The sequence below is a fragment of the Panthera uncia genome, assembly GCF_023721935.1.
Source record: "Panthera uncia isolate 11264 chromosome A3 unlocalized genomic scaffold, Puncia_PCG_1.0 HiC_scaffold_12, whole genome shotgun sequence".
Classification (NCBI taxonomy): Eukaryota; Metazoa; Chordata; class Mammalia; order Carnivora; family Felidae; genus Panthera; species Panthera uncia.
Window position 1 is genome coordinate 38778043 of NW_026057579.1, and position 25495 is coordinate 38803537.

Consider the following 25495-nt stretch of genomic DNA (forward strand, 5'->3'; position numbering starts at 1 on the left):
GGAGCGAGAAGCCGCGTGGCTTGCTTGTTCCCAGGACACTCTGTGTGATGGAGACGCCTTCTACCATTTGGTCCGTGCCGTTTTTGCAGCTTCCCTCAGGGCGCTTAACCCCCTCACAGACATTGCAGCTAAACTGGAAACAATGAAACTTTCTTAAAGTTTTTTTTTTTTTTTTTAAACCTACTTACTATTTTGGCTGTTTTTGTTTTTGTTTGGTGGCAGATGTCCAACACCAAGGTGTGATGGGAGTGGTCATGTGACTGGTAATTACGCCTCACATAGAAGGTGTGACTTCATTTTTTCTCATGGTGGATTCTGTCTTTTCAATTTATTGTTTTCAGCTTACCTCAACAATGCTGTCAAAGTAAAAACGTCGAATTACGTGTCAACCCTCTAAGTGCTCTATGTTGACCTATAAAATCGTGCTTGATTTATGTGTTGTATAGTGTCTTTTACATTCGGATAAACCACCTCGATTTGGAAAATTCTTTACAAACATTTAAACCAAAGAGTGCAAATATTTCGTATTCTTTTTCAAAAATCGTTTATTAACAGACCTGTTTGCTTCAATGAAGACGTAAACATATGCCAAGTTAATTATACCAAAAAAAAAAAAAATTCAATATACAGCACTTGCCCCATCGCTTTTCTGCATTAAACTTTTTAGTTTCAACTTTATGTTGTGTTTGTCCGGGAGCGTAAGCTGGTGGGAGCCGCTACTCACCTGACTCTCTGGCCTGTCTTACAGTCTGTCCGGCTGCCCCCTCGCTGACAAAAGCATTCGAAGCATGCTGGCTACCAGCTCACAAGAACTCAAGTAAGATTTAACGAAAATCATTCTTTTAAAAATCTCTGCACCTAGTAGTAACGAAATGGGTGTGTCACATGTAAAGGAAAGTGTCTTTAAGAAAATCACCTGCACCCGCAGTGCCTGGACAGCACACACGACCGGGTCCTCGGGATTTCGGTCACCTTTCCGGACAGTCTCTCTGCCTCTTGCTTCTCATTTGTCTCTAGCTCTCTCATGCCATAGCCTTTCTGTCCTGAATTTTCTCAGGCATAAGTAGTTTCTCTCCTGATACACACGCACACGGAAAGGAAGTTTGACAGAGGTACTCAAGCTTTTAGGAAATGATTATAACCTAAAAGATGAAAAACTGGTTTTTTAGCAGTCGCTAGTTAATACGATCATTTAAAATATGGGCATTTAAATAGCACTGATGACAAGGACTCACCACGACAGTAGCCAATTCCCTAGGCATGCTGTGGTCGTAGTTCCAAAGACTCTAGGACAGCGTCACCTCACCGATGGGTCCAGCCAGGAGCTCGCCAGCACTCAGGCACACACCCCTCCAGCCGCTCGCTCTCCCTCTCCCCTGTGCCTGTAACTCTTTCTATACTTTAAGCATAAATCTGATCGCTTACATTTATTTCCCCAGACTAAGGTTTCTCTTCTTTGAAAATGCAGAACCACATTCAGTTCCGACACAAGTTTTGGAAGGAGTCAGTACAAGTCATAGAGAGTGCGTGGAAGTCTCCGGCGCTCTGATCAGAGGAGACACGATTCCTTCTCCAAGGATCCCACCCCACACCTGTCCCACTGTGCTACACCAGGCCTGTCTCAGAGTGTAGGGCTCTGTTTCACATCGTGTCATTTTTTGCAGGATCCCTGTCCAAGGCCCTAGCGCCATAGATCACCTGCTCATGTTCAGTGACCTCCTGAACTAGCCCTTCCGTCACGAGACTCTTGGCGTTTTCTTCATGGCGTGTAAACACCCGGAGGGCATCCTCTTACTTAACGGCTTTAAAGTCTAGTGTCGTCCACGCAGTGCCTAATGGACAAATAGCTTTTAGAACCTCAGAACGGACAGGTGCAAGAACACCTCAACCCACTTTGTTAAGACATCCTTTCTCACAGCTTAAAGCCTTATTTCCCTCATGATCAAAACGTGACTAACTGCACATGGAACGTGGCCAACACATCAGACCATGGCACCTTTCCTTTGAATTTCTTGATGAGGAATGCTTTGCAAAAGTCTGCCATACGTACACACAGTTCCAGCAGGCCAGCCGTAAACAAGAAATAGCCCTTGCACAGCTTGTATCTAGGACTGCTTCTAAGTGGTTAGCGTCTCAACACCCCCAGAGGCCAGAGTAGTTTTCTGAGGGACCTAGGTGTTGTGGGTGTTCGTCCCTTGACTTTGGGCTCGGTTTACGCTGCCCCGAAGCTCCGAGCATAGCCGCCACTTCTCTGGCTTCCGTCCGCACTGTCTTCTTCTCTTTCGTCTCGGAAGGTGGGTGAGGGTCCTCGCCATCCGCGTCTTCAGAGGCAGGCGGTCCGCCCTCCTCGTCCTCCAGGGCAGTGTTGGAGTGGTCCGTTCCCTCCATGCTGCCTGTTCCTGGATGAGAACTGATCTTCAGGGAGTGATGGCCTTTTCCTAATTGTGGTTCATCTGAAAGCCACGCTCGTTTGTCAGCGTGTCTTTGCAACAACTAAATGCCATTTTGAGCGATCCTTTCTGGGAAATCTAAACTTGACCAGTTTTCTAAAATGGCCCATTTTTATTGGTGGATCTTCAAAACTACGGGTTCCAATTAAACGTCTGCTATAAAAACTCCAATATTTCAGCGACTGAGTTTTACTTGATGATAAGTCTTTCCCACCTGAGGAAACTATAGAATACAATATCTGTTGTCCTGTAACGTCTTATTCGATGATACCCCTCCACTCGTTACCTTTAGTCTGAGTCACGAGGGCCTTGGGGATGGCTTTTCCCTGCATAGGAGCGTAGGTTGATTCCTTAAAGATCTACAGCAGCTTTCTCTAGAACAACTCACACACCTGCCCCCCTCAACAGATCACATACATCTTCAAATCTTCGAAAGGTTTGGTCAGTCTGTGCTGCGGCAGCTGCTTACGTGACAGAGTGAGATCACACCGTTCATTGTAGGCGCACAATTCTACTTCTTCATAAAGACCTTAGACGGGAGGTGCCAGTACCCTCCCAAAGATTCTCTAGTGTGGAACTTTCTGGAAATGTTCCTCTTGTCACACTTGACACTGAATTTTGGTTGTTGGCCATTAGCAGGACGTTTCTGATCATGGAAAGATGAGTTGTGCCAGATAAACTCTTGGTCTTGGATCTTCAAGCATCTTAAACGTCCTGAGACAACACTTTGCTCCGCTCTTACCCAGGGCAACACATTGGGGATATTCTTTAGAAGAAGTGGGTAATTTTATGTCTAATTATGTGCAATATGTAAACTGAAAATGTATTAAAATGTAACCTGTACGTGAATACCATTCGCACTCTTCAAGGGCTGCTCGCCCTGGTCCCCGGCCCGTGCAGTGTAGACAGCACAGTGTAGGGGCTCAGGAGGGAAGCAGGGGTGAGCCCAGGAAAGCCCGCGTGCCACGTGCACACACTTTTGGGCCGATGTGCCGTGTGTCACATACACATCCTGCGAACCTGCCTCACCGGCCGTGACACTCACTGGGACCCCAGGCTGAAAGTAGGGGGGAGGATAGATAGAATTGTTCAAATCAAAGAGACTTTTTGGTGAGGACTCTGCCTAACGCGAGTTCTCATTCTGAAGGGAAGTCCCCTCTCTAAAGATTTCATGGCCAAGAGGACCCGAAGGGACCAACGGGGAAGAGCTTGGAAGCCGCCTCACATCGCTGTCCGCCTCTTTCCTGCGAAGCCGCGTCCTCCCGCCGGGAGCCGTCCGCTTCCAGATGCGCGATCACTGTAGACACGGGCGGCATGTAGGTGCCGTAGCCGTCTGAGCCTCCAATTGGAGCCAAATCAAAACCGATTTCAATCAGAGGCAATTAGCTCTAAAAACGGGCCCCCAAATTGGCTTCCATTTATACTTTGGTTGGCCAAATTTAGATACCTCTTCATTATTTGGATCTTTCTCTTAGCAGCCCCCATCCCTGCCGCTCGTGAGCGTGGTGGGAGAGAGGGTTGTGGGGGCCGCTCACCCGTCCTTCTTGATGCTGGAGCTTCTGGTTCAGCACCATGGGGTGGGGGCCCTGCGTTTTCCTGCATTTCCTGGCGTCTCTGGGCATCTGTCCTAGGTACACAGGAATGGTAACCCCTACATAGGCCACAATTTATTTAAATCAAAGAATTAAAAGTTTGAATTTTGGCCACGATATTATTTTGCTTGGCAAGCTGCTTGTTTCTAGAATGTTCTAGGGCTGGTTTTTTTAGGCAGCAGGAGGATTATTTACTGGGGTCTGATGCAGGCGGCTCGTCCTGAGGCTTCTGTTGTCCGGCATGCACTTTCTCTGGGCACCAGTTCCCGTACGTAATCCTCAGTTCTGTAATGGTTTGTCTTCACGGTTTACAAAAGGGAATGCACAGGGCTTGGTGAATCACAGCTGCCCTCCACGCGGGCCTGGCTTCTCCCACGGAGGGGCGGCCACTGCTGTGTGAGTCCAGCTTCTTGGTGGCGGCAGGGTCGGGCAGGGCTGTAGCCCCACCAGGCCCCTGGTGCGAGAGCAGAGCTCTGCCCACTGGGGTTGAGAGGAGGCTCGGGAGCCCCCCCTCCCCACCGCACCTACAAGAGCGCAGCTGATGGGTTGGCGTGTCTCCCGCCCAGGGTGCCTGACGGTTCACAGAGGGCCTCTGCACACACTGCCCCCGGAGAGAAGAGCTGGAGGGGTTCGGCCCATTTTCCGGGTGTGGACACTGAGGGATGGGTGTTTTGGTGGCTAGGCCTGGACCCACAGGCTGTAGGGGGCAGTGACAGCGCTCAGACCGAGTGGGTTTTGCACATGGCGCTGGCCCTCTGCAGATCAGGGGCAATTTAGTGGGAGTGCACGGCTCAGTCCCACCGGCAGCCCCACACGCACAGCAGCCACTCCCCCAGCCCCCCAGGGCTGCGCTGGAGACCAGCCAGGACTGCTGACCTGTACACACACAGCACACACAGCTGGGGATGTGTCCGGGCACACACACCCCTAGCTCGGGTTCTGTCTGGGGCACGTGCCCACCGCTCCCCCTGCAGAACGTACCTCAGGCCTCAGGGTGCGACAACTGTACAAGGTCTAGGACGTCCGCTCCCCAGAGGGTTCTGAAAATACCCTAAGACACACGCTTGGCTGCACGTAGATTTTTTTATTTTATCTTAAGTAGGACTGATTTAAAATAAGTTAAATTTAAGAATTATAGGTAAGCATATTATAGCAAACCGAAAATGAGAATGTTTGAGGATGACTCCAGGCATACACAAGCACACACACACAGATGAATACACAGACAGGTGAGCACACACGGATGTACACACAGATGTACACAGATGAACACACAGGTGAACACACGAGTGAACACACAGGTGTACACATGGATGAACATAGGTGAACACACGGACGTATAAGCGGATGTACACGTGGATGAACACAGATAAGCACAGACAGGTGAACACACATGGATGAACACACAGATGTACACATGATGTACACACACAGAAGAGCACACACAGATGAGCATGCGCACGGATGAGCACACGGGTGAACACACATGGATGTACAGACAGGTGAACACACACATGATGAACACATAGATGTACACGCAGATATGCACACAGATGAACACACACGGATGAGCACATGTGGGTAAACACACATGGATGTACACACGGATGTACACAGATGAACACATAGGTGAACACACACGGGCGAACACTCAGATGTACACATGGATGAACATAGGTGAACACACAGACGTATATGCGGATGTACACACGGATGAACACAGATGAGCACACAGACAGGTGGACATACATGGATGAACACACAGATGTACACATGGATGTACACACAGATGAGCAGACACAGATGAGCACACGGTGAACACACATGGATGTACACACAATGCATCCACGGATGAACACACAGGTGAACACACACATGATGAACACACAGATGTACACACGGATATGCACACAGATGAACACACACGGATGAGCACACACATGGGTGAGCACACACGGGTGAACACACACAGATGAGTACACACACGGGTGAGCGCACACGGGTGAGCACACACATAACTGAGCATGCACGGGTGAGCACGCACACGGATGAGCACACACAGGTGAGCACACACATGATGAACACACAGATGTACACGTTGATATGCACACAGGTGAACACACACGGGTGAGCACACACACAGATGAACGCACACGGGTGAGCACACACACATAACAGGTAAAGCAAAGCTGTGTGCTCCTCAGCTCACAGCTCATGGAGATTCTCGATTACGGGGAGGACAACCAGAGTAGCCTCCACTCTCCCGGGAGCACGGACGCTGCCACGGTCAGCACCGCGGGAGGGGGCTCGCTGCCCCGCGTCCTGGGCTCAGTCTCTGCGAGGGAGCCCCCTCCCCACTTCCTTCTCCTGGTGGTCAACGTTACGCCCAGACTGTGCAGTGGGCATCCCAGGTGTTTGGACGTGGGCGTACATCTCGTTAACCTCACCGGAGGTCATCCACACACACACCAACCAAAACAAAACCGGAAGCAAACTTCAGTGTCCCATTCCCTTTAGGAAGTGACCTGTGCTTTCCAGAAGCACACCCGGGGCTCTCCGGCAACATCTGGGATGCAGTTCGGGTGTTTGCGTGGGCCTCACTGTCGTTCGGACTTGGTGCCTCAGTGTCCTCCCCTGTGAAATGGGACCGTGCTGGGAGCAGGCACGTAGAGGACGCTCAGTAAACATTATTATCAATGCACAAAAATCACATAGCTCTTTTAAAAATTTGGATTTTGTGAAAATATTAACCAGAATTGAAAGGAGGAGAATGTACAAGTTAATTGAACATTTACTGAATGACTTTGTATCATGAGAACTTTAAGTCACCCCGTAGTCAGTGAGCCTCTAGGTGTGGAGGACATCACGTGTCCTCAATTTCAAACAGGAAAGCCCCTGCTGGTGACACTGGGCAGGAGGTCCGGGGAGCCCCTCTGGAGCCTGTAGGTACGCGCACATCACTCAACGCACATGCCCAGGCTGTCCCCGCGCTCGCCTCTGGCTCACAGCCCGCAGCCCTGCGGAGGGGGGCAGTCTGGACCCTCCAGAGACTTCTGGATGGGAGCACACACCACAGCATGTCCACGAGCCAGGAGCCACACTGCTTCATTCACTTATTTATTTAAACACCTGTAATCGGTAGTCGGAGAACAGACGCAGTGTCTGCCCTCAAGCAACTCGCAGTCAGACGTTTTAGACAGACCTCGCTTCTGGATTAATCACTTCTCTTTATAAATACGCAGCATACTTGGTGCACCAGACAAAGGAAACATTATTTTCCTTGCAATTTCAAATATTACAGTTTTACAGGTATTCTATATATGCGTACACGTTTACATAGAAGATATGTCATTAATGTATTCACACACACGTGTGTGTGTGAACCTATAGGTTTTGTCGTCCGCGGTTTCAGGCCAGGATTCAGAGCTAGGCACGCTTCCTGTCATAGAGCACATCAAATTGTCGTTGGGTCTGCTTCATATGCTACATCTAGTTGACTCTGGCCTCTCGCAATTACCGGGGGTTTGGTCTCATATTCCTGTCATGCCTGGCCCCGCTGGGGTGATTCTCAGCGTGGACCTCCCTTCAACATCACGGGAGCCCCACATTGGCGCCGAGTAGGGCGAGAGGCCAGCCTCCTTGGGAAAGACGTCTGGCCAGTAAGGACCGAGTTCATCGGCCTTTAATTATAAATTTGAGGTTTTATTTCAGTAAACACTTCACTAATTTACAGTTCCCTGGAGCAAAATGAACAAAATTGGAAACACAGTAGATGTTCCTTCTGGGAAATTATTGACAAGGATTTTGGAGGACACTTTTTCCTGACAATTCCAGGAGAGAGAACCATTCTCTGTGGTTTCTTTCTTGATTAGAAAGACGGACCCCGAAGGGCTGAAGTGTCTGCAGGTAGACCCAGGAGCAGAACGGCTCACAACCCCACCTGCCCAGGTCTTTATCCCAGAACACGACCTGTGATCTCCCAGGAGTGACCGTTCAGGGGAAATCCCACCCGCCTTCCTACGGGGGGTGCAGTTCTGCCGCTGCATGTTTACAGAGAGAGCTACAACCCTGGCCCTGGTGACTGCCATTTGGTTCTCCGCATGGCCAAAGTCTCCAGGCTCCACAGGTGCTCAACAGTGTCCTCTCCCCGCAGTTAGGAAATAGCGGTATGTGGTCGGCCTTCCAGTAGAGTCCGTGAAGATTGTAATAGCGTAAAGACGTGAGAAACCCCAGTCTCGCCTGATTTTCTTTTTAAGAAAAAAACTTTCAGTGCAAATAGTTTCTAATAACCAAAACGAAAATGTAATTCGGCTTTGTGAGATGAGTCTTTCAGGGCCGTCCAACAGAAGTCTTGGGGAGTTGGAAATGTTCTAGATCTGCTCCGTCCAGTACGGCAGCCGCAGCCACACGCGCCTCCTGGGCGCCGCACCACGCCCTGGCCGCCAGGGGAATGCACTTTCCAGGGTGTGCATTTTGTCAAAGCTAATTTAAAAGTCACAGCTATCAAGCGGATGTCCATATAGAACAGTGCCACTGAGAACCCCAGACTCGGTTTGCACTGTTCTTTAAAGATATTTTTTACCATATTCTAATAAACATTCAGGAATATTTTATTCCTACAACTGAAAAGCTTAGGACTCTTTTTAGCATCTGGGTACTCAACATTTTTTAGTACTAGGCCATAGACAAATGGAGGGAAGGTCTTTTTATTTTTACATACTGGCCTCTTTTTTTAATTAATGCCATTTGTAGAGAGATTAGAATTAAATATGATATAAATTTCACAGTGTAACTTTTCAGACTCGAACACCTGCATGTTGCCTGGACCTCACTGTTGTGGACCATGAGAGCAGCATTCATTAGAAGTTAGGAGAAAGTCTGTTACGTTATTTAAAAATATATTCCACTTTATTACTTTCAAACTTATACAGAAATTCAAATTTCATTAAGCAGATGTTATCAAAGAGAGATCCTTAGGCCACCTTCTTCAGTGACTAAATAAACCTGGCTTATAATTAGCAGATACATTATGAACACTTGGGGCTTTAAGGTTGTTAGAAGACTGTTTGCCATTAGTATCTTAAATATTTCTCTTTCAAGCCTGCTTAGACCATTCATCAGCCCGCTGTTGGAGAGCTTGCCACACAGAGGGGAGCGTCAGTCCTTCCCTTGTTCCAATTACGTTAGCGCCTGCTTCCTGAACGCGTCATTACAATGCCCTTTCCACAACCCGGGTTCACACAAGTGACTTGTTTCAGCCAAACTTCATTTTCAGGGCCCCCAGAGGGCCCTCCTTCTCTGCTCTCGCGCTCGAGGACGTGGGACCACGGGCCCCGGACGTGTGCCCTTTCTGCTCTGGCCCAGGGCAGGTGTGGGAGTGGCTACTTCTCATCTCCTTGGTCCGTGTTCCTTGTTTTCTGCTTCTGTGCTCAAGTCCTGCCGGTGCTTCCCTCGTACGTCCATTCTGTTCCGCTGACAATGTGCATCGCGTGTAAGATCACCCTCTCCCGGGACAGAGGTCTCCTCTTACGTCAGACGGGGGCATGTGCTCTTAACAAGACAAGGAAGGCTTTTATGGGGCGCCTGGGGGGTTCAGTCGGTGGAGGGCCCGACTTCAGCTCAGGTCATGATCTCGCGGTTCGTGGGTTCGAGTCCCGCGTCGGGCTCTGTGTTGATGGCTCAGAGCCTGGAGCCTGCTTCAAATTCTGTGTCTCCCTCTCTCTCTGCCCCTCCCCCGCTCATGCTCGCTCACTCTCTCTCTCTCTCTCAAAAATAAATAAAAACATTTAAAAATTTAACAAAAAAAAAAAGACAAGGAAGGTTTTAGACAGAAGCCACCGGAATTGAAAAAGGAGGGAAAGAAACCCTGTACCTTCATCTCTGTACTGCATCTGGTGAGGCTTTCTTCAACCACAATCTCTCTGTGATCCTGAAACCTGCTTTTTTGCTCAACACGTTGGTTGGGTAATCTTAACAGCCGCATCGTATGTCTGGGTGGGGAGGTATTTCTGTGGCTTCCATTCAACACACAAAGCAAGAGCAAACCCCCGGCGCCGGGAGTCCAGATGCCCGAAGCGTGCACCGCCCACGGGGCGCTCTTCCTCTGGGGACTAGGGCAGACCCCTCACACGGTCAAGGTCAGCGGGGGTGGACTGCAGATGTGAAAGTGCTTTATAAAGTGCGACGGTATATTCTGCACGTGTGTGGTTTATTTCATAGAAATGACAACTCAAGTATTCTTGTCTAAGCTTTAGAAAAGGACAACAGGCAAAGTCTCACGTTGCTCACGGTGATTTGCTTACAAACGCCTGCTGCGTGAGACCACTGCTCCGGTCCCCGGCAGGTAGCCAGCGACCCCAGTCCCTGTCCTTCCCTGCCTCCTGATAGCGGGGGAAACAGCAGGAGCACAATGCCTGCACACTCAGAAGAGGAGCAGCCGGAGGAATGTTCTGGAGTGTGAAGCTTGGCTGCAGGGGTCAAGTCCCACAGGGGCTTATAAGGCCCGGCAGGGCTCTGAGTTCCCTTCTGAGTACGATGAGCCCACCGCCCCCCACCACCTGCGCACTGGTGACAGGATCTGACGTGTTCCCACAGCCACGCCAGGTGCCACATAGGGGACAGCGTGAAGTGTGGCAGGAGGCGCAGGGAGGGCGGGCACAGGTCTCGGTGACAGTCCCGGCTAGAGGTGGTCAGGAGCAGAGCAGGGGTGAGAAGCAGCCAGTTCTGGGCGTTTTGTGGGCAGAACGGCAGGTTTGCAGGGGGGATAGGACGTAGGCGTGAGACGCACCCAGAGGCGCCCAGAGGCTGCCCTCTCCTGCGGCTGTGGCTGCAGGAGGGGCAGGGGACACGCGGGGGGGCCAGGCAGAGGTCGTGTGGGTGCCCGTGCTGAGGGCTGCACGTCCATGCAGGACTCCGGGCGAGGCCAGAGCAAGCATGGGGCTCTCGGGGGGGGACGGTCGGGCGCTTCCACGGCGGGCTAGGTGATGCTCCAGGAGCGAGTGTGGACAAAGAGAGCAGGGCCGTCCTTCTCACCCACCCGAAACCCAGCCGGCCAGGCTCCTGGGCTGCTACCTGCTCCCTCATTGGCAGGAGGGGCCCAGATGAGCTGATCGCGTCCTGAAAGGGAAAACGGTTACAAAGCTGGGAAGTCCTGTCACAGATAACCTCCCTCCAAACGTCCGGCTGACCCCAGAGGACAGCATCCCTCCGTCCCACCGGTAGGAAACGGCCCTGAGCACGCGGGAGCATAAGAGGTTTCCAGGTTACAGACAGTGGTGGCCGCCTGCAGACCTCACCGAGAGCGTGTGCTTAGCAGGGTGAGATTTCAAAACTCAAAACTGTACCGCTGACTAGTGAAGACTGTATGACTTTGTGGGGATCATTGAGACAGGACTCCAGTGACGAGTTTTCTGTAGCGCGTGATCAAAGAGGCAGGACACAGCTGTGAGGGCAGGCGTCCTCTGGCCGGAGGGAATCCTTGGGCCGGTGGCGCTGAGGCGCAGGGGACGCGTCGGTCGAGAAAGTTAAAATGAACGTCTGTGAAGATTGTTCCTGGGCAGCGGGCTTCCACTCGCGCTTCAGGGGACCTGCCCCCAGGCTTCCCCGAGACCCCGCCAGCACAGCCTTCCAGGCAGGGGCAGAAGAGCAGTGAGGCCGGCTGTCCCTGGGGAGCTGGGCCTCTTTGGGAGAAACGCCTTGATGGGAAGGAAACACCACAGATTCGCATAGATCTGCAGACCATTGCACCTTGAGGCTTAAGAGATCTTTCACTGCATGTTTCTTCTTGAAATAAGCATTTACAAACGTATGCACAGGCCATGGCACAAAGAATACGTGACCCTTGTGGCACAGGCACATTCCCTTGCAATGACCTTCCCTGACCTTGTGCCCACGGAAGCCCAGCCACGGAACGAGGTCAGCCCTTCCCAGAGTCCCTGAACTCACGGACAGACCGCTCCACACCCAGGACCCGGCGACGCACTGGCCTCTTACTACGGCGATGACACCCTACCTCACGCTGTGGGTATTTGGTCACCTGTGTCGTGCATGGGAAGGGAGGCTCCTGGAGGGTGTGACCTGGGCCCCCAACGTGTGGCCGCTCCCCCGCAGCATCCACGGGCGTTTTGCACGTCGCTGGGCAGCCAAGCCGTCAAGTAAATGAGTTCGTGAAGGAGTCAGAATCATTTGCTTATACAACAGACCGTGTAAGGAGCCCGGGAATCCGAAGGGAGGCTGCTGAGTGGGGTCAGTGCTGGTCGGTGGGGTCAGCAGGCGGCTCACTCTGAGCTCCAACCTCCCCCTTGTGAAGGGAGGCCCTCTTGCGAGCTGACCGGGGAAGAGTGAGCCTGGAAACTCTGCACCCCGGGTGGAAAGGCAGGAATGGCGTGTGAGCTTCGCGAGGTCGTCCCCTCGCGCGCAGGGAGCACGGACGAGGCCACCGTCGCGGTGAGTGGCGTCCGTCGTCGGCGCTGTCCAGCCTCGCGGAGGTGCACGCAGGTGATACGGCTGCAGCCTCGTCCCCCGACGCAGGACCGACTGGAGACAGAGCAGAGAACGGAGAGGAGGCGTCCCTTCTTGGCCCCACTTGCCAGCTGAGGGTCCCAGGACTCATTGCAGCAAGTACATGGAACGTCTCCGTGTGCACCCGCTTACGCACGTTTAGATCTCGTCTTCAAACAAAACCGATTTTACCTGTTGTCAAGCCCTGGGCTGTTCGTGGAGGGAAACAGGCACAGGCCCGGTTATCTGGGGCGTGGGCCTCTCCGCTGGGGCCTCTGAGGGGCGCGTGTGTGGCTCCTGACGGGTGGCCCAGCCCCCTCTCTGCTTCCTCCTTCCCGACCTGACAGCCTGTCGCTCCTCCTGGTCCCGAGAGCACATCCCGTGGCCCCAGCCCCTGGGCCGCCACGGGCCACCCTCTCCCACGCCCGAGACGCTGATTTAGATTGAGGGTAGGAGACAGTTTCCCAGTTTCCAGTAGGGCGTTTTTAGGCCACATAGCATTGAGTACACACTTCCTCTCTCCTGTATTCGTTCCCGAGGAAGTATGCATATTGATGTACACGTTGGATTTTCTGTGTTCGCTTGTTTTCAGTTAAACGTGTGATGTGTCAGCTCAGTTTTCCTGGCCCAGCGAGGCCCCACGTGTGCACTTAGGGCCCCTCGAAACCCGCTGAACGGGCGTGTGGACGTGGGCAGCCCTGTCCACGCCCGGCACCCACTCCCACGCCACACTGAGCTCTGAGTGCACTCACCTGAGCCATTCCTTTCAGTCGCCGTGATTAATTCTGGCTCTTCAAAGGGGCGCTCAGCTTTTCTCAGTCACACCTCCCTCACTGTCAGAATAATCCCACGGCGACGGGAAGCCTGGCTTCTCCCTGAGGTATTTCTGCACTTCTCCTTTTCATGTCATGACAGCAATTTCTGCCACTGAAAACGCCCGTCTCTGGCTTCTAAGCCCCAGGGATATCAACTGGAGGGAGTTTCTAGGCCAAGTAGAAATAATTAAATTGGGGTTAATGTTTCACTCCAGGTAGTTAGATCTATTTGTTTTCCTTAGAAAATTATTTTTTAAATCAGGGTATTTTAGTGCATTCACAGAGACTCCTCAAAGGCCTAGAGACGTTGAAATGTCCCCGGGTCTCGAAGAACAGGCCGCCGGAGACCGTGAACATCGGGGGCTGTGCGTCCTGGACGTCCGGAGGGGGGTGGTTGGTCCGGCCCAGCGCTGCGGGGGCGGGGGCGGCCAGCAGGCTTAGCGGTGTGGACCTCCGCCCGGGCCTCCTGGCTCCCGACGCACTCCACCCCCACACTGGGCCACCTTCCGCAGACGCTGCTCACCTCTCTGATCCCATCCACAAAGGGGGCGGTTCCGGCACCCCCCTGGCAGTTCGTTACCGGGACTGAGGAGTTTGTGTTTGTCAAGTGCTCGCAAAAGCACCTGGTGCCCAGAAAAGTCGACATAATGATACCTGTTAATGAAAGAGCAAGGTCTGAGGCAAGACGGAGGCAGGAGCCAGCCCGGCGGCAGCCAGGTGGGTCGGGCCACGGGCTCGGGCAGGAATGAGGCCGACTGAGCGGGGGAGGGGGCCCTGGAACAAAAGGACACAGGCAATCAACGCCCGAAGTCTGACCCGATTCCAGCGACGAGCGAGCGAAAGAAAACTTCTTACATTTCAAACTCCAACAACCGAGATCAAAATATTTCAAAGATGAAAGGATCCCATTTTCCTAATATGTCTTTTCTCGTTCTTGTCTGATCTGGTAGAGTTTTAAACACTTTTATCAGACTTGCAAATCAGGCTTAAAACCATCAACTGGAGGTGTCCGTCAGCCTATCAGACTCCCCAGCAGCCCTGGTTCCTCAGCGACCCCCCCTCGGCTCCCGCCTCCCGCACAAAACCGTTTTCGCAACTGGCATATTTTGATCGTCCCATTCTCCGTCGTTTCTTTACTTTTCAAACTATCTCGGATTCTTGCTTCAGTTCTCTTGCCTTATTTGGATGACATGCATTTTAAGATGAGAACCGCTTAGAAGCAGGCGTTTGTCATTCAGTGCACAGCCTTACGGGTCAGAGCGGCGCAGACAACCTAGAGAAACACGCTTCTCTTTCCTGCGTTCGTAGATCTAGGCCAGACCCCGAGCCCACTGCACCGCAGGTTAGATTTCCGCTTTCCTGGCCACATGCTAGTTACCTCTGCGCCAGGCAGAGCCGGGAAAGACGGTCTCGGCATGAGCCCAAAGCCTCCCTCTGGCCGAGCCGCGTCCCGCCGGGCACCGCTGAGCAGGCTTCCCCCTGACCCTGACTCCGACCCTGACCCTGACCCTGACACAGACAGGTGCGCCCTCAGGCAGGCAGCCATGTGGCTGGGCCCGTGCGGCGCGGGAAGAGGGGCTCCACCTTGGGTCAGACGGGATCGTCTCAGACCCACTCCGTGTCCTCGCTGAGTGGCCCCCAGCAAGTCAACCAGAGTTCTGAACTTCATGTTTCTTATTTGGAAAAATCAGGATCAGGTGCCCAGAGACTTTCCGGAATCACAGCTTCACTCTAAGTCGCCCGGGGCCTGGCCTCAGCCCCTCCCGGCCGCCCTCACGCAGACACCTGCAGATTTCCAACTCACTAGGGGTTAAAGGGTAAACACAGAGCAGGACTCAGTTCCTCCCCCGAAGTCAGCTGATTCTCAGTTCATCCAAATCCTGGCTTTCTGCCGAGGTTCAGTGACACACTGTGGGGAATGAGCCAGGCCTGGAGGTGGCCGAGATGCTGGGAGAGCCCGTCTGCGGTGGCCCCCACGGTGGCCCTCTCTGATGTCCACCCCCTCTCATGGTCTGCCAGAGGAGACTTTGTGATGCCTTCAAAATACGCAACGTGCCCCTTCCAGTGGCCAAGGGCTGAAGCCAGGGAGAGACTGCTGGCCAGTGGAGAAAGCCTGACCGCCTGAAACCCGCCATGGGTGGGGGTTTCTGCTCCCACCCGGGGACCACCCACTGACCGTCTGCGACCTCTGAACGTGAGTTCTGCACTTGGACCACAGCTGCGGAGCTGTTTCCCACGCGGGCAAGACTCGGTCCTGTCTTCTAACTAGAGGAGAAGGCAGTACTGACCAACACATCCACTGTGCTGAGCCATAAGGGAAAACCCTCCTTCCAGATCCTGCCCAGAACCTTGGCGCTCACGGTGGATAGGACCCGCCGACCTTGTCTAGCGTTTGAGCTCTGCTGGTGCCCTGGTCCAGGAGAAAGGAACACACTTTCATCTTCTTCTGAAATGTGTGCTTTGGTCCAGAGACGACTGAGGAGACGACCAGAGACCAGAGACCGAGGCACGGTTTCGGCAGGACGCGGCATCTCCACGCACACCCGCGCCTGGAGCCCCTGGGAGGGCCATCTCCGACCTCCGGGTGCGGGTTGTCGTGACCTCTCCACACCCCCCGAAAGCAGGGAGCAGCCCGAGAGGGACCAGTCCCCGCCAGCAAGCACGAGAGCCCTGTCACGCTTCCTCCCCCTGGCGGGAAGGGGCAAAGAGCCTGACGAGCCCCGGGAGTCGCGCACCTTCCCGGCAAAGTAGCGGCTGTGCGGGGGAGCAGGGAGCGCGGTCGGCAGACGCCCGCGGAACATACTCGGATCACTACTGGGTAACCCCAGGAGCGCCGCAGGGGCTGACCTACTCGTGCAGAACGAGAACCCTCCGTGTTTCCCTACTTGGCCTGAGAAAATGTGACGCGAGGGCTCATCACCCTTCGAGAAGCCAATTGGACGTTCGACGGATGACGTTTCTGTACTTTTAACGGACTTTAAATGTAAAGAGCTGATTAGGCCAATGGCTCCTTTCCTGACAAAAGAAACGAAAACCCTTGTGCAAATTTCACAGACTGGTTCACGTTCAGGTTTGGCCTCTGGCGCACTGGGCTCGTGACGCCCAGCGCGATGCCCTTGCCACCAGGCTGCACCACCTTCCCTGGACCCTGCTTCTAGGATCACACGTTTTAGTCGGAACACGGGCTCACACACAAAACGAGCGAGGCTCCTGCTTCGTGTTTGGGAGCGTGTGCTCAGGGACTGTGGCAGCATGCGGCCCTGATCTACGGTTTAGGACAGCGAAATGCCACTGAGCCTCTAATGCACGTGACCCGAGTCTCCCTGGTGGCCCCGGGGGCATCCTGGCTGCAGGGGAGCCTCCTGAGGCCCCGAGGGCCATGGTTCACCCAGCACTGAGGCTGGCGTGTGCATCCACAGGGCTCTTCATCCGGGTGAGAGACCCTTAGTGCCCGCTGAAAGGCCTGCCCTGCCCCCCACCCCCGCCCTCCGTGCCCTGATACTCAGAATGTCCTGCGCATTATAGAACCTGCAGCAAGGCAGGGGGGCGGGAAGGGGGGTGGGGGAAACGGTGGGTTGCCATGGCAACTCACTCCTCACCCGGCCCCCCCCCCCACCCCATGACAGGTCTGCCGGGGGTGGGGATGAGGAATGTCCTCCCCACCCCTCACGGGCCTCTGAGGAGCCCCCTCGCGGGACACTGACACTGGCCCTGTCTTCTGAGCCAAAGGACGGCCCCCAGAGACCTTCCCGCACAACGGCTGCTGACACAGGAAGACTGGAAATCACCAAAGCCCCTTGACCCCTAACAGATTTCCCAGTTATAAAAGTTGTCTTTGTTTTTCTTTCTCTTTTCCCTCCCTTCCTTTTCCAGAAAATCTTTTCTAGTCCTTTTTTTAAGTTTTTTTTAACGTTTATTTATTTTTGCGACAGACAGAGACAGCATGTGAGCAGGGAAAGGGCAGAGAGAGAGGGAGACACAGAATCTGAAGCAGTTCCAGGCTCCGAGCTGTCAACACGGAGCCTGACGCGGGGTTCGAGCCCACGAACTGTGAGATCATGGCCTGAGCCCAGGTCGGACGCATACCCGACCGAGCCCCCCAGGCACCCCTCCTATTCCTTTTTTATAGCTTACGTAACAGAGATCATTTTTAAATGTGAACCTTTTCCTAAGAAACACCCTTTTGGTGTTAGGCAACTGAAGTTTCCGTCAAAGTTCGCTGTGGAACGACCATATTTTAAAATTACCTCCTTCAAACTTGGACCCAAGGCTGCTTTCGCTCACACGGAGATGGGCGGCGTTGACGCTCCCGCTTCCACAAGCAGCAGACCCCGTAGCTCTGACTGGGCGCGGGTCTGCGCGGATGTGTTCCTGGCAGAAATAGCTGCACCTGCAATGAGCTCGGAACCTCCAGACTCGACCGCCCGCGCCCTCATGCAGCAGCGACACCGCCCAGGACCACGACTGTCACCTGTCATCGCCCGACGTCCCCTGCTGCTTCCTCTCCGCGGGCAGATCCAGATGCGCCCGAGGACCGGATGCTTGTCTGGACGTGGTGGCTGGGAGTCGGGAAGGCCCGACCCGCTCACACCGGCTCCAGGGACAGAGGAAACCACACGGTGTCCACGGTGGCACCCACGTCACCATCGCCAAGGCAGGGTGCCCTTACACGCGGCGTGTGTGTGGCCGGCCAGGGTCACTGCAGGCCATCCCTTCCGACCAGAGCCCCCGGCCCGGACGAGAGCCCCCTCCCTGTTCGGACGGCACCCGGCTGGGGTGCGAGGGCTCCTTCCTCTGCTCCCGCTGGGACCCGGCACTGTAAGGCCCTCCCCTCCCGTACCCTCGGACCCGCCGCCACCCGCTGCCACGTGTGTCTGCACTGTCCTCTCATCGTGGGCCCTCACTCTGCACGTCGTCCGACTTTCCCTCCCCGCTCTGAAGGAGCCCTCTTCTCTAAACATCACCAAGGACCTCCTTCTGTGCCCCTCCCCTCCCACCGCCCCTCTGGGGACCCAGTCGCCCCCCAACCCGCCCCTCCCCTCCCACCACCCCTCTGGGGACCCCAGTCACTCCACAAGCATTGGCTTTGCTCCCGCACCTGCCCCACGTTCCCGCGAGCACACCCCCCACCTGCCCCACGTTCCCACGAGCATGCCCCTGTCTCTGATGCACACAGCAGGCCGCCAGTGGGTGGGAATCAAGCCTCTTTGCCACTTCCTGCTGTGAGCACAGTATGAGCATCTCTGGGCCTGTGTCGTCTGTGACACGGACTGATGGGGCAGGACCCAGAGCACAGGGTGTTCGTGAAGAGCAGGCACACAGTCAGAATGTCCATGGCGACCTTCCGGGCCCCACAGTGTGGGCCCACAGTGTGACTGCCGAGGGCCCGAGCGCCTGGAGTATCACCGGTCGGTAGGAGAGGCTGTCCTCATCGACCCTCCCTGGAGAGCCACAGAGCACACACTGTGCCCCCGGGAATTGAGATGGGCGCAGGGCGGTCACCTGGTCCTCCACCAAGTGGGGGACGGACGGTCAGCAGCCCCCAGGACATGAGGATCTTTGTAGCCCGGCGGGTCATAGAGCTCCGAGTTCCCGGCGTCAGCTCTCACGCCCCCCAGGGAGCCGAGCGCTCGCGGGCAGGTTTGGGGGCCTGTGATGGGCAAGGCCCCTCCACCTCCAAGTCGACTTCCCGGCAGGGGTGGGGCTGCACGCACTCACCTTCTGGGCAGAGTCCCCTTCGACACCCCCCAGCCCCCCACACCCAGACAGCACGGTCCCCCCTGGGCAACCCGCTGACACCCCCTCGGGGTCCTCAGGCTGCCTCCCCTGAGAGCAGCTGGGGACAACACCTTGGGGATGGCGGGCCACGCCCAATACCTAGGACGCAGTGACCCTAACTGTCAACGTCCTGCTGAGAACGAGGAGGACATTTAAGACAGGCCACACTCAGGGCCACACGCCGGAGCTCTGAGGCATCTGCACCTGCTCTGTGACCCTCAGGACCTAGTTTGCAAACGGGAAGACCAAACGGCACAAGAACCACACCAGACAGAGCGGACGAAACCACCAGACGCTGGGCCCCAGTGGGGTGTGCCCTGGGCTGGCCGTGTCACCGCTCGGGCTCTGCCCTCCTTCCCCAGAGCCTGTGCTCAGAGTGACAAACCACCCGGAAGGCACCCCAGCTCCTGGGCACGGCAGGCAGGAGAGGAAGGTTCTGGGAGGTCAGAGGGGACGGCACACAGCCAGGCACAGTGCTCGGCTCACGTGAGGCTCGGGGAGGCTGGACACACAGGAGGAAAAGCCGGAGGCCAGAGGGCCTGCTCGAGGGAGGAGCCCCTCGCGGGCAGGAAGGCCGCGTGACAACGTGGGGGCCCTGAGGCAGAGCTTTCCAGGAGGGAGGCCCAGGCGTCCAGTCACCTGCAGAGACGTGGGGGCCGCAGAGAGGAAGGCACGGCCTGTCCCCCAGAGGGAGGACGCCTCGGGCTGTGCACAGAGCCCGGGCCCTCAGCCCCGGGAGGCCTCTGGGGTGGTCACAGCAGGCGCCAGTCCATCCCGCCCTAGGGACTGCCACGCTCCCAGGGGGCCCCACCCTGCTGTTGAGCACCGCGTGTTGGGGGCAGGACCCCCCAGGAGCGTGGCCCCGGGCTCTTAGGCACATTCGGGCAAGTGTCCCTCCTCCCTTCCCGTTGTGAGGACGGTGACTTCGGTTCCTGCCGTCTAGTCTTCTCCAAGCTAACGCCTCCGAATGCTGTATTGACTTTTCTCTCAGGTGACCTGGTCGCCTGCCGGTCCCTGCCGAAGGCAGCTCCTGTCCCTGCAGAGTCAGGGCACGGCACAGGCTCGCGGCGGGCACGTGTCCAGGGAGGCCGTCTGCCCAGCAGCGTCTTTCGAGTCCGTTCGGTTTATCACGGCTTTTCGTCTTGTTTCCTCAGCATCTTTCTCTTTTCCGTCTCCTCTAACTTGTCCGGCAGGTCCGGGTGGGACAGACCCCGAACTCCCCCAGGGGCCCGGGCGACGGCTGAGCAGGCAGCCTCTGTGTCCCCTCTGCCGCGTCACCACCGCGTCCCTTCCGCAGACCGGCTGGCGCACAGCACACGGTCCTCGCTTCTCCCAAGCTCCCGACCCTCAGCTGAGGCTTCCCCAACGAGGCGTGGGCGCCTGTGGAGGAACGGGTCCCTGGTTCTCTCTCCCAGGGGCTGAGGGGCCGGGGCGAGGGCAGCCCCGTCGCTCTCGGGTCCCCACCACAGGACGCGTCTGGCCGGGCTGCCGAGCTCGGAGGCACCACGGGGGTGCCCGGGCCTCCCGGCCCCACACCCGCCCGGGACAGTGGCCCGTGTGCAGGGGCTGCAGGGTCTTGTGGATGCCTGTGCTGCCCTCAGCCCCCTTCCTGCCACCCTCCTCTGCGCCTGCCCTGGTCTCTCCATCTGGACTTGGTGTCCCCGTCTTCAGCTCTCGCTGGTTCCCGTCTTGTCCTCAGTGGAACGCACGTGCTGTGCAGACTCCAGAACCAGCACCGGGGTCAGACCTTCCGGTCGCAGGGGTGTGGGCACTGAGCCCCCTGCTCTCTGGTCGGCCCCTCGTGACTGGAGGGGGACCACACGGTCGGCGGACAGTGTGACTCTTAGAAACCGCTTTGGCTACATCCTCGGTACAAAGGTCTAGAGCAATTTCATTTTACTTTCCTGCTATCCCCTCCACTCTCCCTGTTTTATGAGACACGAGAGTCCTTGCAGATCGATCACTGGGGATCGCAAACAGACGAACAAGTGATCTCTGTCTTGCAGCACAAAATGAGCCCGGCGTGAGGGGCGGCTTTGTAGGGTAGGAGCCACTGATCACAAGGGGACATTTACGGCGAGTCTAGCTGAGCTTTGGGTCCGAAGACATGTCTGTTCTCATCTTGACCTGGCGGCTCTTTGTGCAAATTTAAACAGTATACTTCACCTGTTTGGATCTGTCTCTTTGCCTGTAAAATAAGCATATTTGATCAACCTAGTTCTCAAAACTCATGCTAACTTAAGAGTCTCTGAAATCACTTAGAAACGGGACCCAAAAAAACCAAGGTACAAAACAGGCAGACCCCCCAGGAAGAAGGGAGAAAAGGCTGGAACTCAATCTTGTTATGTGAGGGATGACAGAGCAGAAAATAAACTAAAAAAATAACTTAAAACCAGGTAGCTAGCAACAAGCAGCTGGGCAGAAGACAGGGTTTGGGGACGGCAGGAGAGGAACACAGGTGGCAGTGTGAGAGATGACGGAGAGGCCCAGGCCAACACAGGATGCAGAGGCAGCAGGCCGTTTTCTCGTCTCCCGGTTAGGACCAAAAACATTTCCTCCAGACAAAAGAGAGATTCAAAAAATAAAAGACCCCCAAACATGACAAACAGGGGAGAAACAGGGGAAACAAAACTAGAAAGAAGGCTAGGAACAGGAACACGACCTCAGCTACCAGGAGCGCGTGTGCTGCTCCCGGCTCCGTGGCCCCCGGGCCTTTCCTTTCCTCTGTCCCGAAGACCTGACTCTCCCGGTGCCCGCTAATGCCTGAAAGCTTGAGGAAACGCAGCTGTTTGTAAACCACCCAAGCCCCTCTCCTCATTGAACTCAAAAGCAGTTTCAAACCGTCTCTGGACAGAGAAACGGAACCGATGTCCCCCAGTCACTGTGGCTTTTACAGCCCGAGCCGCTGGCCACGGAAGCCTGCGCGTGGCCCAGCAGACCGCTCTGGGCCTCGGTGTCCCCAGACGTGCAAACGCTGCGTCTGCGCTGCCTCGGGTTTGCAGCCGCCCCCGGGTCTCCCCGTCTGTCCTCAGAGCCGGGGCGTGGGCTGGCGCGTGCCCACCGCGGGTGGTAGTGGTAGTGTAGCCGTGAGGGGCCATCGTGGTCACACCAGGTCATCCGTCTGTCTCGGGCGCGGCCCGCCTGGCTCGTGACGCGGGCGGAGCGGCGTGGCCGGGCCGCCAGCCTCTGCAGAGAGCCCCTCCCCAGCCAATGGCCCCCGACGGCAGGCCGGTCCTTGTGGTGCCACGTCTGGCTGCTCAACAGCAAGGCCGGGGGGTGTGGGGGGGGAATACGGTCCCCAGCGCCCTCCCCTTCTCAGAGGCCAGGCACCTTGGTGCGGGCCTCGCGGGTAGAGGCGCTCCCCGTCGCGCATCTCAGCCCCGCCCCGCGGCCGGCAGGCGCCCCAGTCCTTGCCAACCGCCCTCCCTACACTAGACGACACTGACTGCCTAAGAGCTCAGTGCGATCGGCCACAGGTGAGTGCCTCCTCGAGGGCCCCTCGCGAGGTCCCTGCATGCCCAGGGTGGAGCCCGCCCGCATCCCGAGGTCGCGGTGCACGTGGACGCCCGCGTGGGACAGGACGTTGGAATGCTGGTTTCTGTTGCCTTCGCTCAGCCGCACCAGTCACCTTTTGTGTGTTTTTTCTTGCATGGGTCCTCCGAGTCCAATTCCAATTGTGGCTCCGGCTGCCCCAGTCTCTTGTTTAGCCGCTTCACTGCTGCTGGACGTGCATGTGCTCTGGCAGCAGTCCCCATGGACACATCCCGTTAAGTGACTGGGACGCCAGGATGTGCTAGGTACGTTCGGCCGCACCGGACAGGAGCCTACTCCCGGACGTTGCCGGGACCACCCCGCGGGCGGCAGTGCGGTGTGGCGGCGAGGGCCCCAGTCAGGCTCCCACCCCCCGGACGAGGAGGCAGCATGACCGACCGAGGAGTTAGAGCTTAAGACCCGGAGGCTGCATGCGTGGAGAGGACTAAGAGTTGCATGCGGCATGAACAACAGGCTGCACCTCCCCCCCAGCGGCTCCCGCGGCCCCCGGAAAAACGGGCCCGGAACGGCCCAGACTCCGCCTCAGCTCCGCGGGGGCCCGTGTGGTCCGGCAGGCCCGGCCAAAGCCAGGGAGGTGCCCCGGGGCCCCGGTCGGGGGAGGGCGGACGGGGGTTCACACAGCACACGTCAGGGTGGCGGGGACCCGAGCCTGGCGGCCAGCGCGTGGGCCTCTGAGTCAGGATGAAAATTGCTAGAGTCAGAAAAATCCTGAGTCAGGATGAAAATTATTGGGCACCGCGGAACTGATGCGGCCCTAACTCTCCACCCACGTCCCCCTGCTTCTCCCGACCACACAGCTCCCGGGGCGCTCTGTCCACCCGGGGCCCCGGGTTCCTGCCCCGCACGGCCGCACCCGTACCTGCGGCCTGACCTACTCAGAAAGGTTACCTGAATGACCGAAATGAATTTTTTTAACCATGCTAAGAGTACCTTTAACAGTCTTTTTCCTTTGTTGGTTTGTTTTTGAGTGTAATTTAAAAAGAAAAGTGCTCGGACAAAAATGTGACACACAATCAGGGAGCAAGCAAGTTTTCCAACTAAATTCTTCTAATATCGGTGTGGCCGCTTCACACTTTGAAACATGTAGGTTTCCATAAAGCTAGAATGTCCTACACGGCCACGTGAAAGCCCCTCGCCCGACCCTCAAGGAGGAAGGGGGACGGGGAGAAACCAGGTGTCAGGGGACCAAAGCGGGAAGCAAATCGGGGACTTCCCCCAGAACTGCCTCCCGGAGGGGACAGGCGCTCAGGGACTCTGGCAGGCGGGACCGGCGCCCCAGCCGACCTCTCCGCAGGTGGGATGGCTGAGGGGCCCGACCCGCCTCTCCCCAAGCCCTGCAGCGTCCACGGGGCTCCAGCCCACAGCTCGGACTCTGTAGCTCGGCTGTGTCGTGAGCTATTTCTGGCAGGTGGCTGGGGCCGGGGGATGCTTGGTGAGTGCCACACGACAGCGTGGGGCCTCTGTGTCTGGGCTGCAGAAAGCTCAAGTATGCATACTTAATATTGCATTTCAAAAAAAAAAAGGGAAAATTAATGAATATCTTACAGGTTAAAAAATGGTTTGCAAGATTTTGTCTTTCCTTGAGTTTCAGGTAATATATCCAAGAAATTGGGCAGAAGTAATGTATGTTGCTTTTAAGTGACCTGTTCTCTTTGCATTTGGGGAGAAAAATCACAGACATGTAGCGTAAGAATCAGTGTATGTCATTTTTCCATTGAAAATATCTTTATTTTGCACTCCTCGGAATTTCTTAACTGTTTCCCGTCTATGTGACAGAAAAAAACAAAATAAATATATTTTTAGAACCATATCTCTTTAAGCAAAAAAAATAAAAATAAAAAGCGGTTTCTGAATTGAACTTTTTATATAAATAAAGCAAAGACTTTTGTACATGTGGCCTGAATCGCTCCAATTTACAAACATATTTTGCTATTATGGACGAGGCCTAATCTTACATTTTTATGAGTTCTTTTAAAGTTGAGGGCAATAGAAAAAAATTACATATTTTTTAATACTTGGCATTTTACTTAATTACGTTCCCTTGATAGAGTTGCCACGAAAGAAATGAGCAAGAAACGTGGCCGAGGGCCTTTCCACGAAATCCTCCCAGAACTCCAGTGCACCCCTTGTATTTTGTATGATCACCCTGGATCCTCAGGGTCTGTTTCTGTGGATTTCTAGCTACTGTCCTCGGCCTCGCAGGGCAGTTCACGGAGGCGGGTCAACCACAGACTCTCCCGGTGCAGCCCGGAGACACCCACGGTTCTTTCTGCCTCTATGTAGAAGGTTTTTAAAAATAAGTGATTGACTTTTACCAGGATGAGAGAGCCTGAGACACCTTCAGATATTTTTTGCTGTAAGCTGATTCGCAGGAGACGACCTGGGTCTTTCTGCCAGCACAGCGAGGGGGGACGCTGGGCACAAGGTCACAGAGGCTGCTGCACCCAGGGTGTGTTACCGCTCAGGGCGGCGTCACCCCCAGGTAGACGGCGAAGGGCTGGCCCTGTGGGGTCAGGGGCTTAGCCACCGGCTACCCGGCAAGGGCGCCTGGGCAGCACCTTGGGGTGCCCAGGAAGAAATGCTCGTGTGCGTGGAATCCGCCCTGCACCTCACTGACGTGTCGCCAGGGGGGCAGAAGCCACAGCGGTTCACCAGTCTCAGATCACAACGTGTAGTAACATGCACTCTGATGCAGGCATCCGTTTAACTGCAAGAAAACGCCCTATTTTAGATGTCTTTCTTAATAGAACTCTTTACCAAATCCTCATATTTATTTTCAAAAGAGAGGGGCACAATAGCGCCTTGGAGG

At 55.4% G+C, this 25495-nt stretch overlaps 1 protein-coding gene across 1 annotated transcript in view; it reads left to right on the forward strand.

The window, feature by feature from the left end:
- The window catches only part of MYT1L (myelin transcription factor 1 like), a 106748-nt gene that overhangs the window by 76717 nt on the left and 4536 nt on the right, over positions 1-25495 (forward strand). The window contains exon 13 of the mRNA XM_049652016.1: positions 749-817. Coding sequence (XP_049507973.1) covers positions 749-817 — 69 coding nt within the window. The remainder of the gene's footprint in view (positions 1-748; positions 818-25495) is intronic.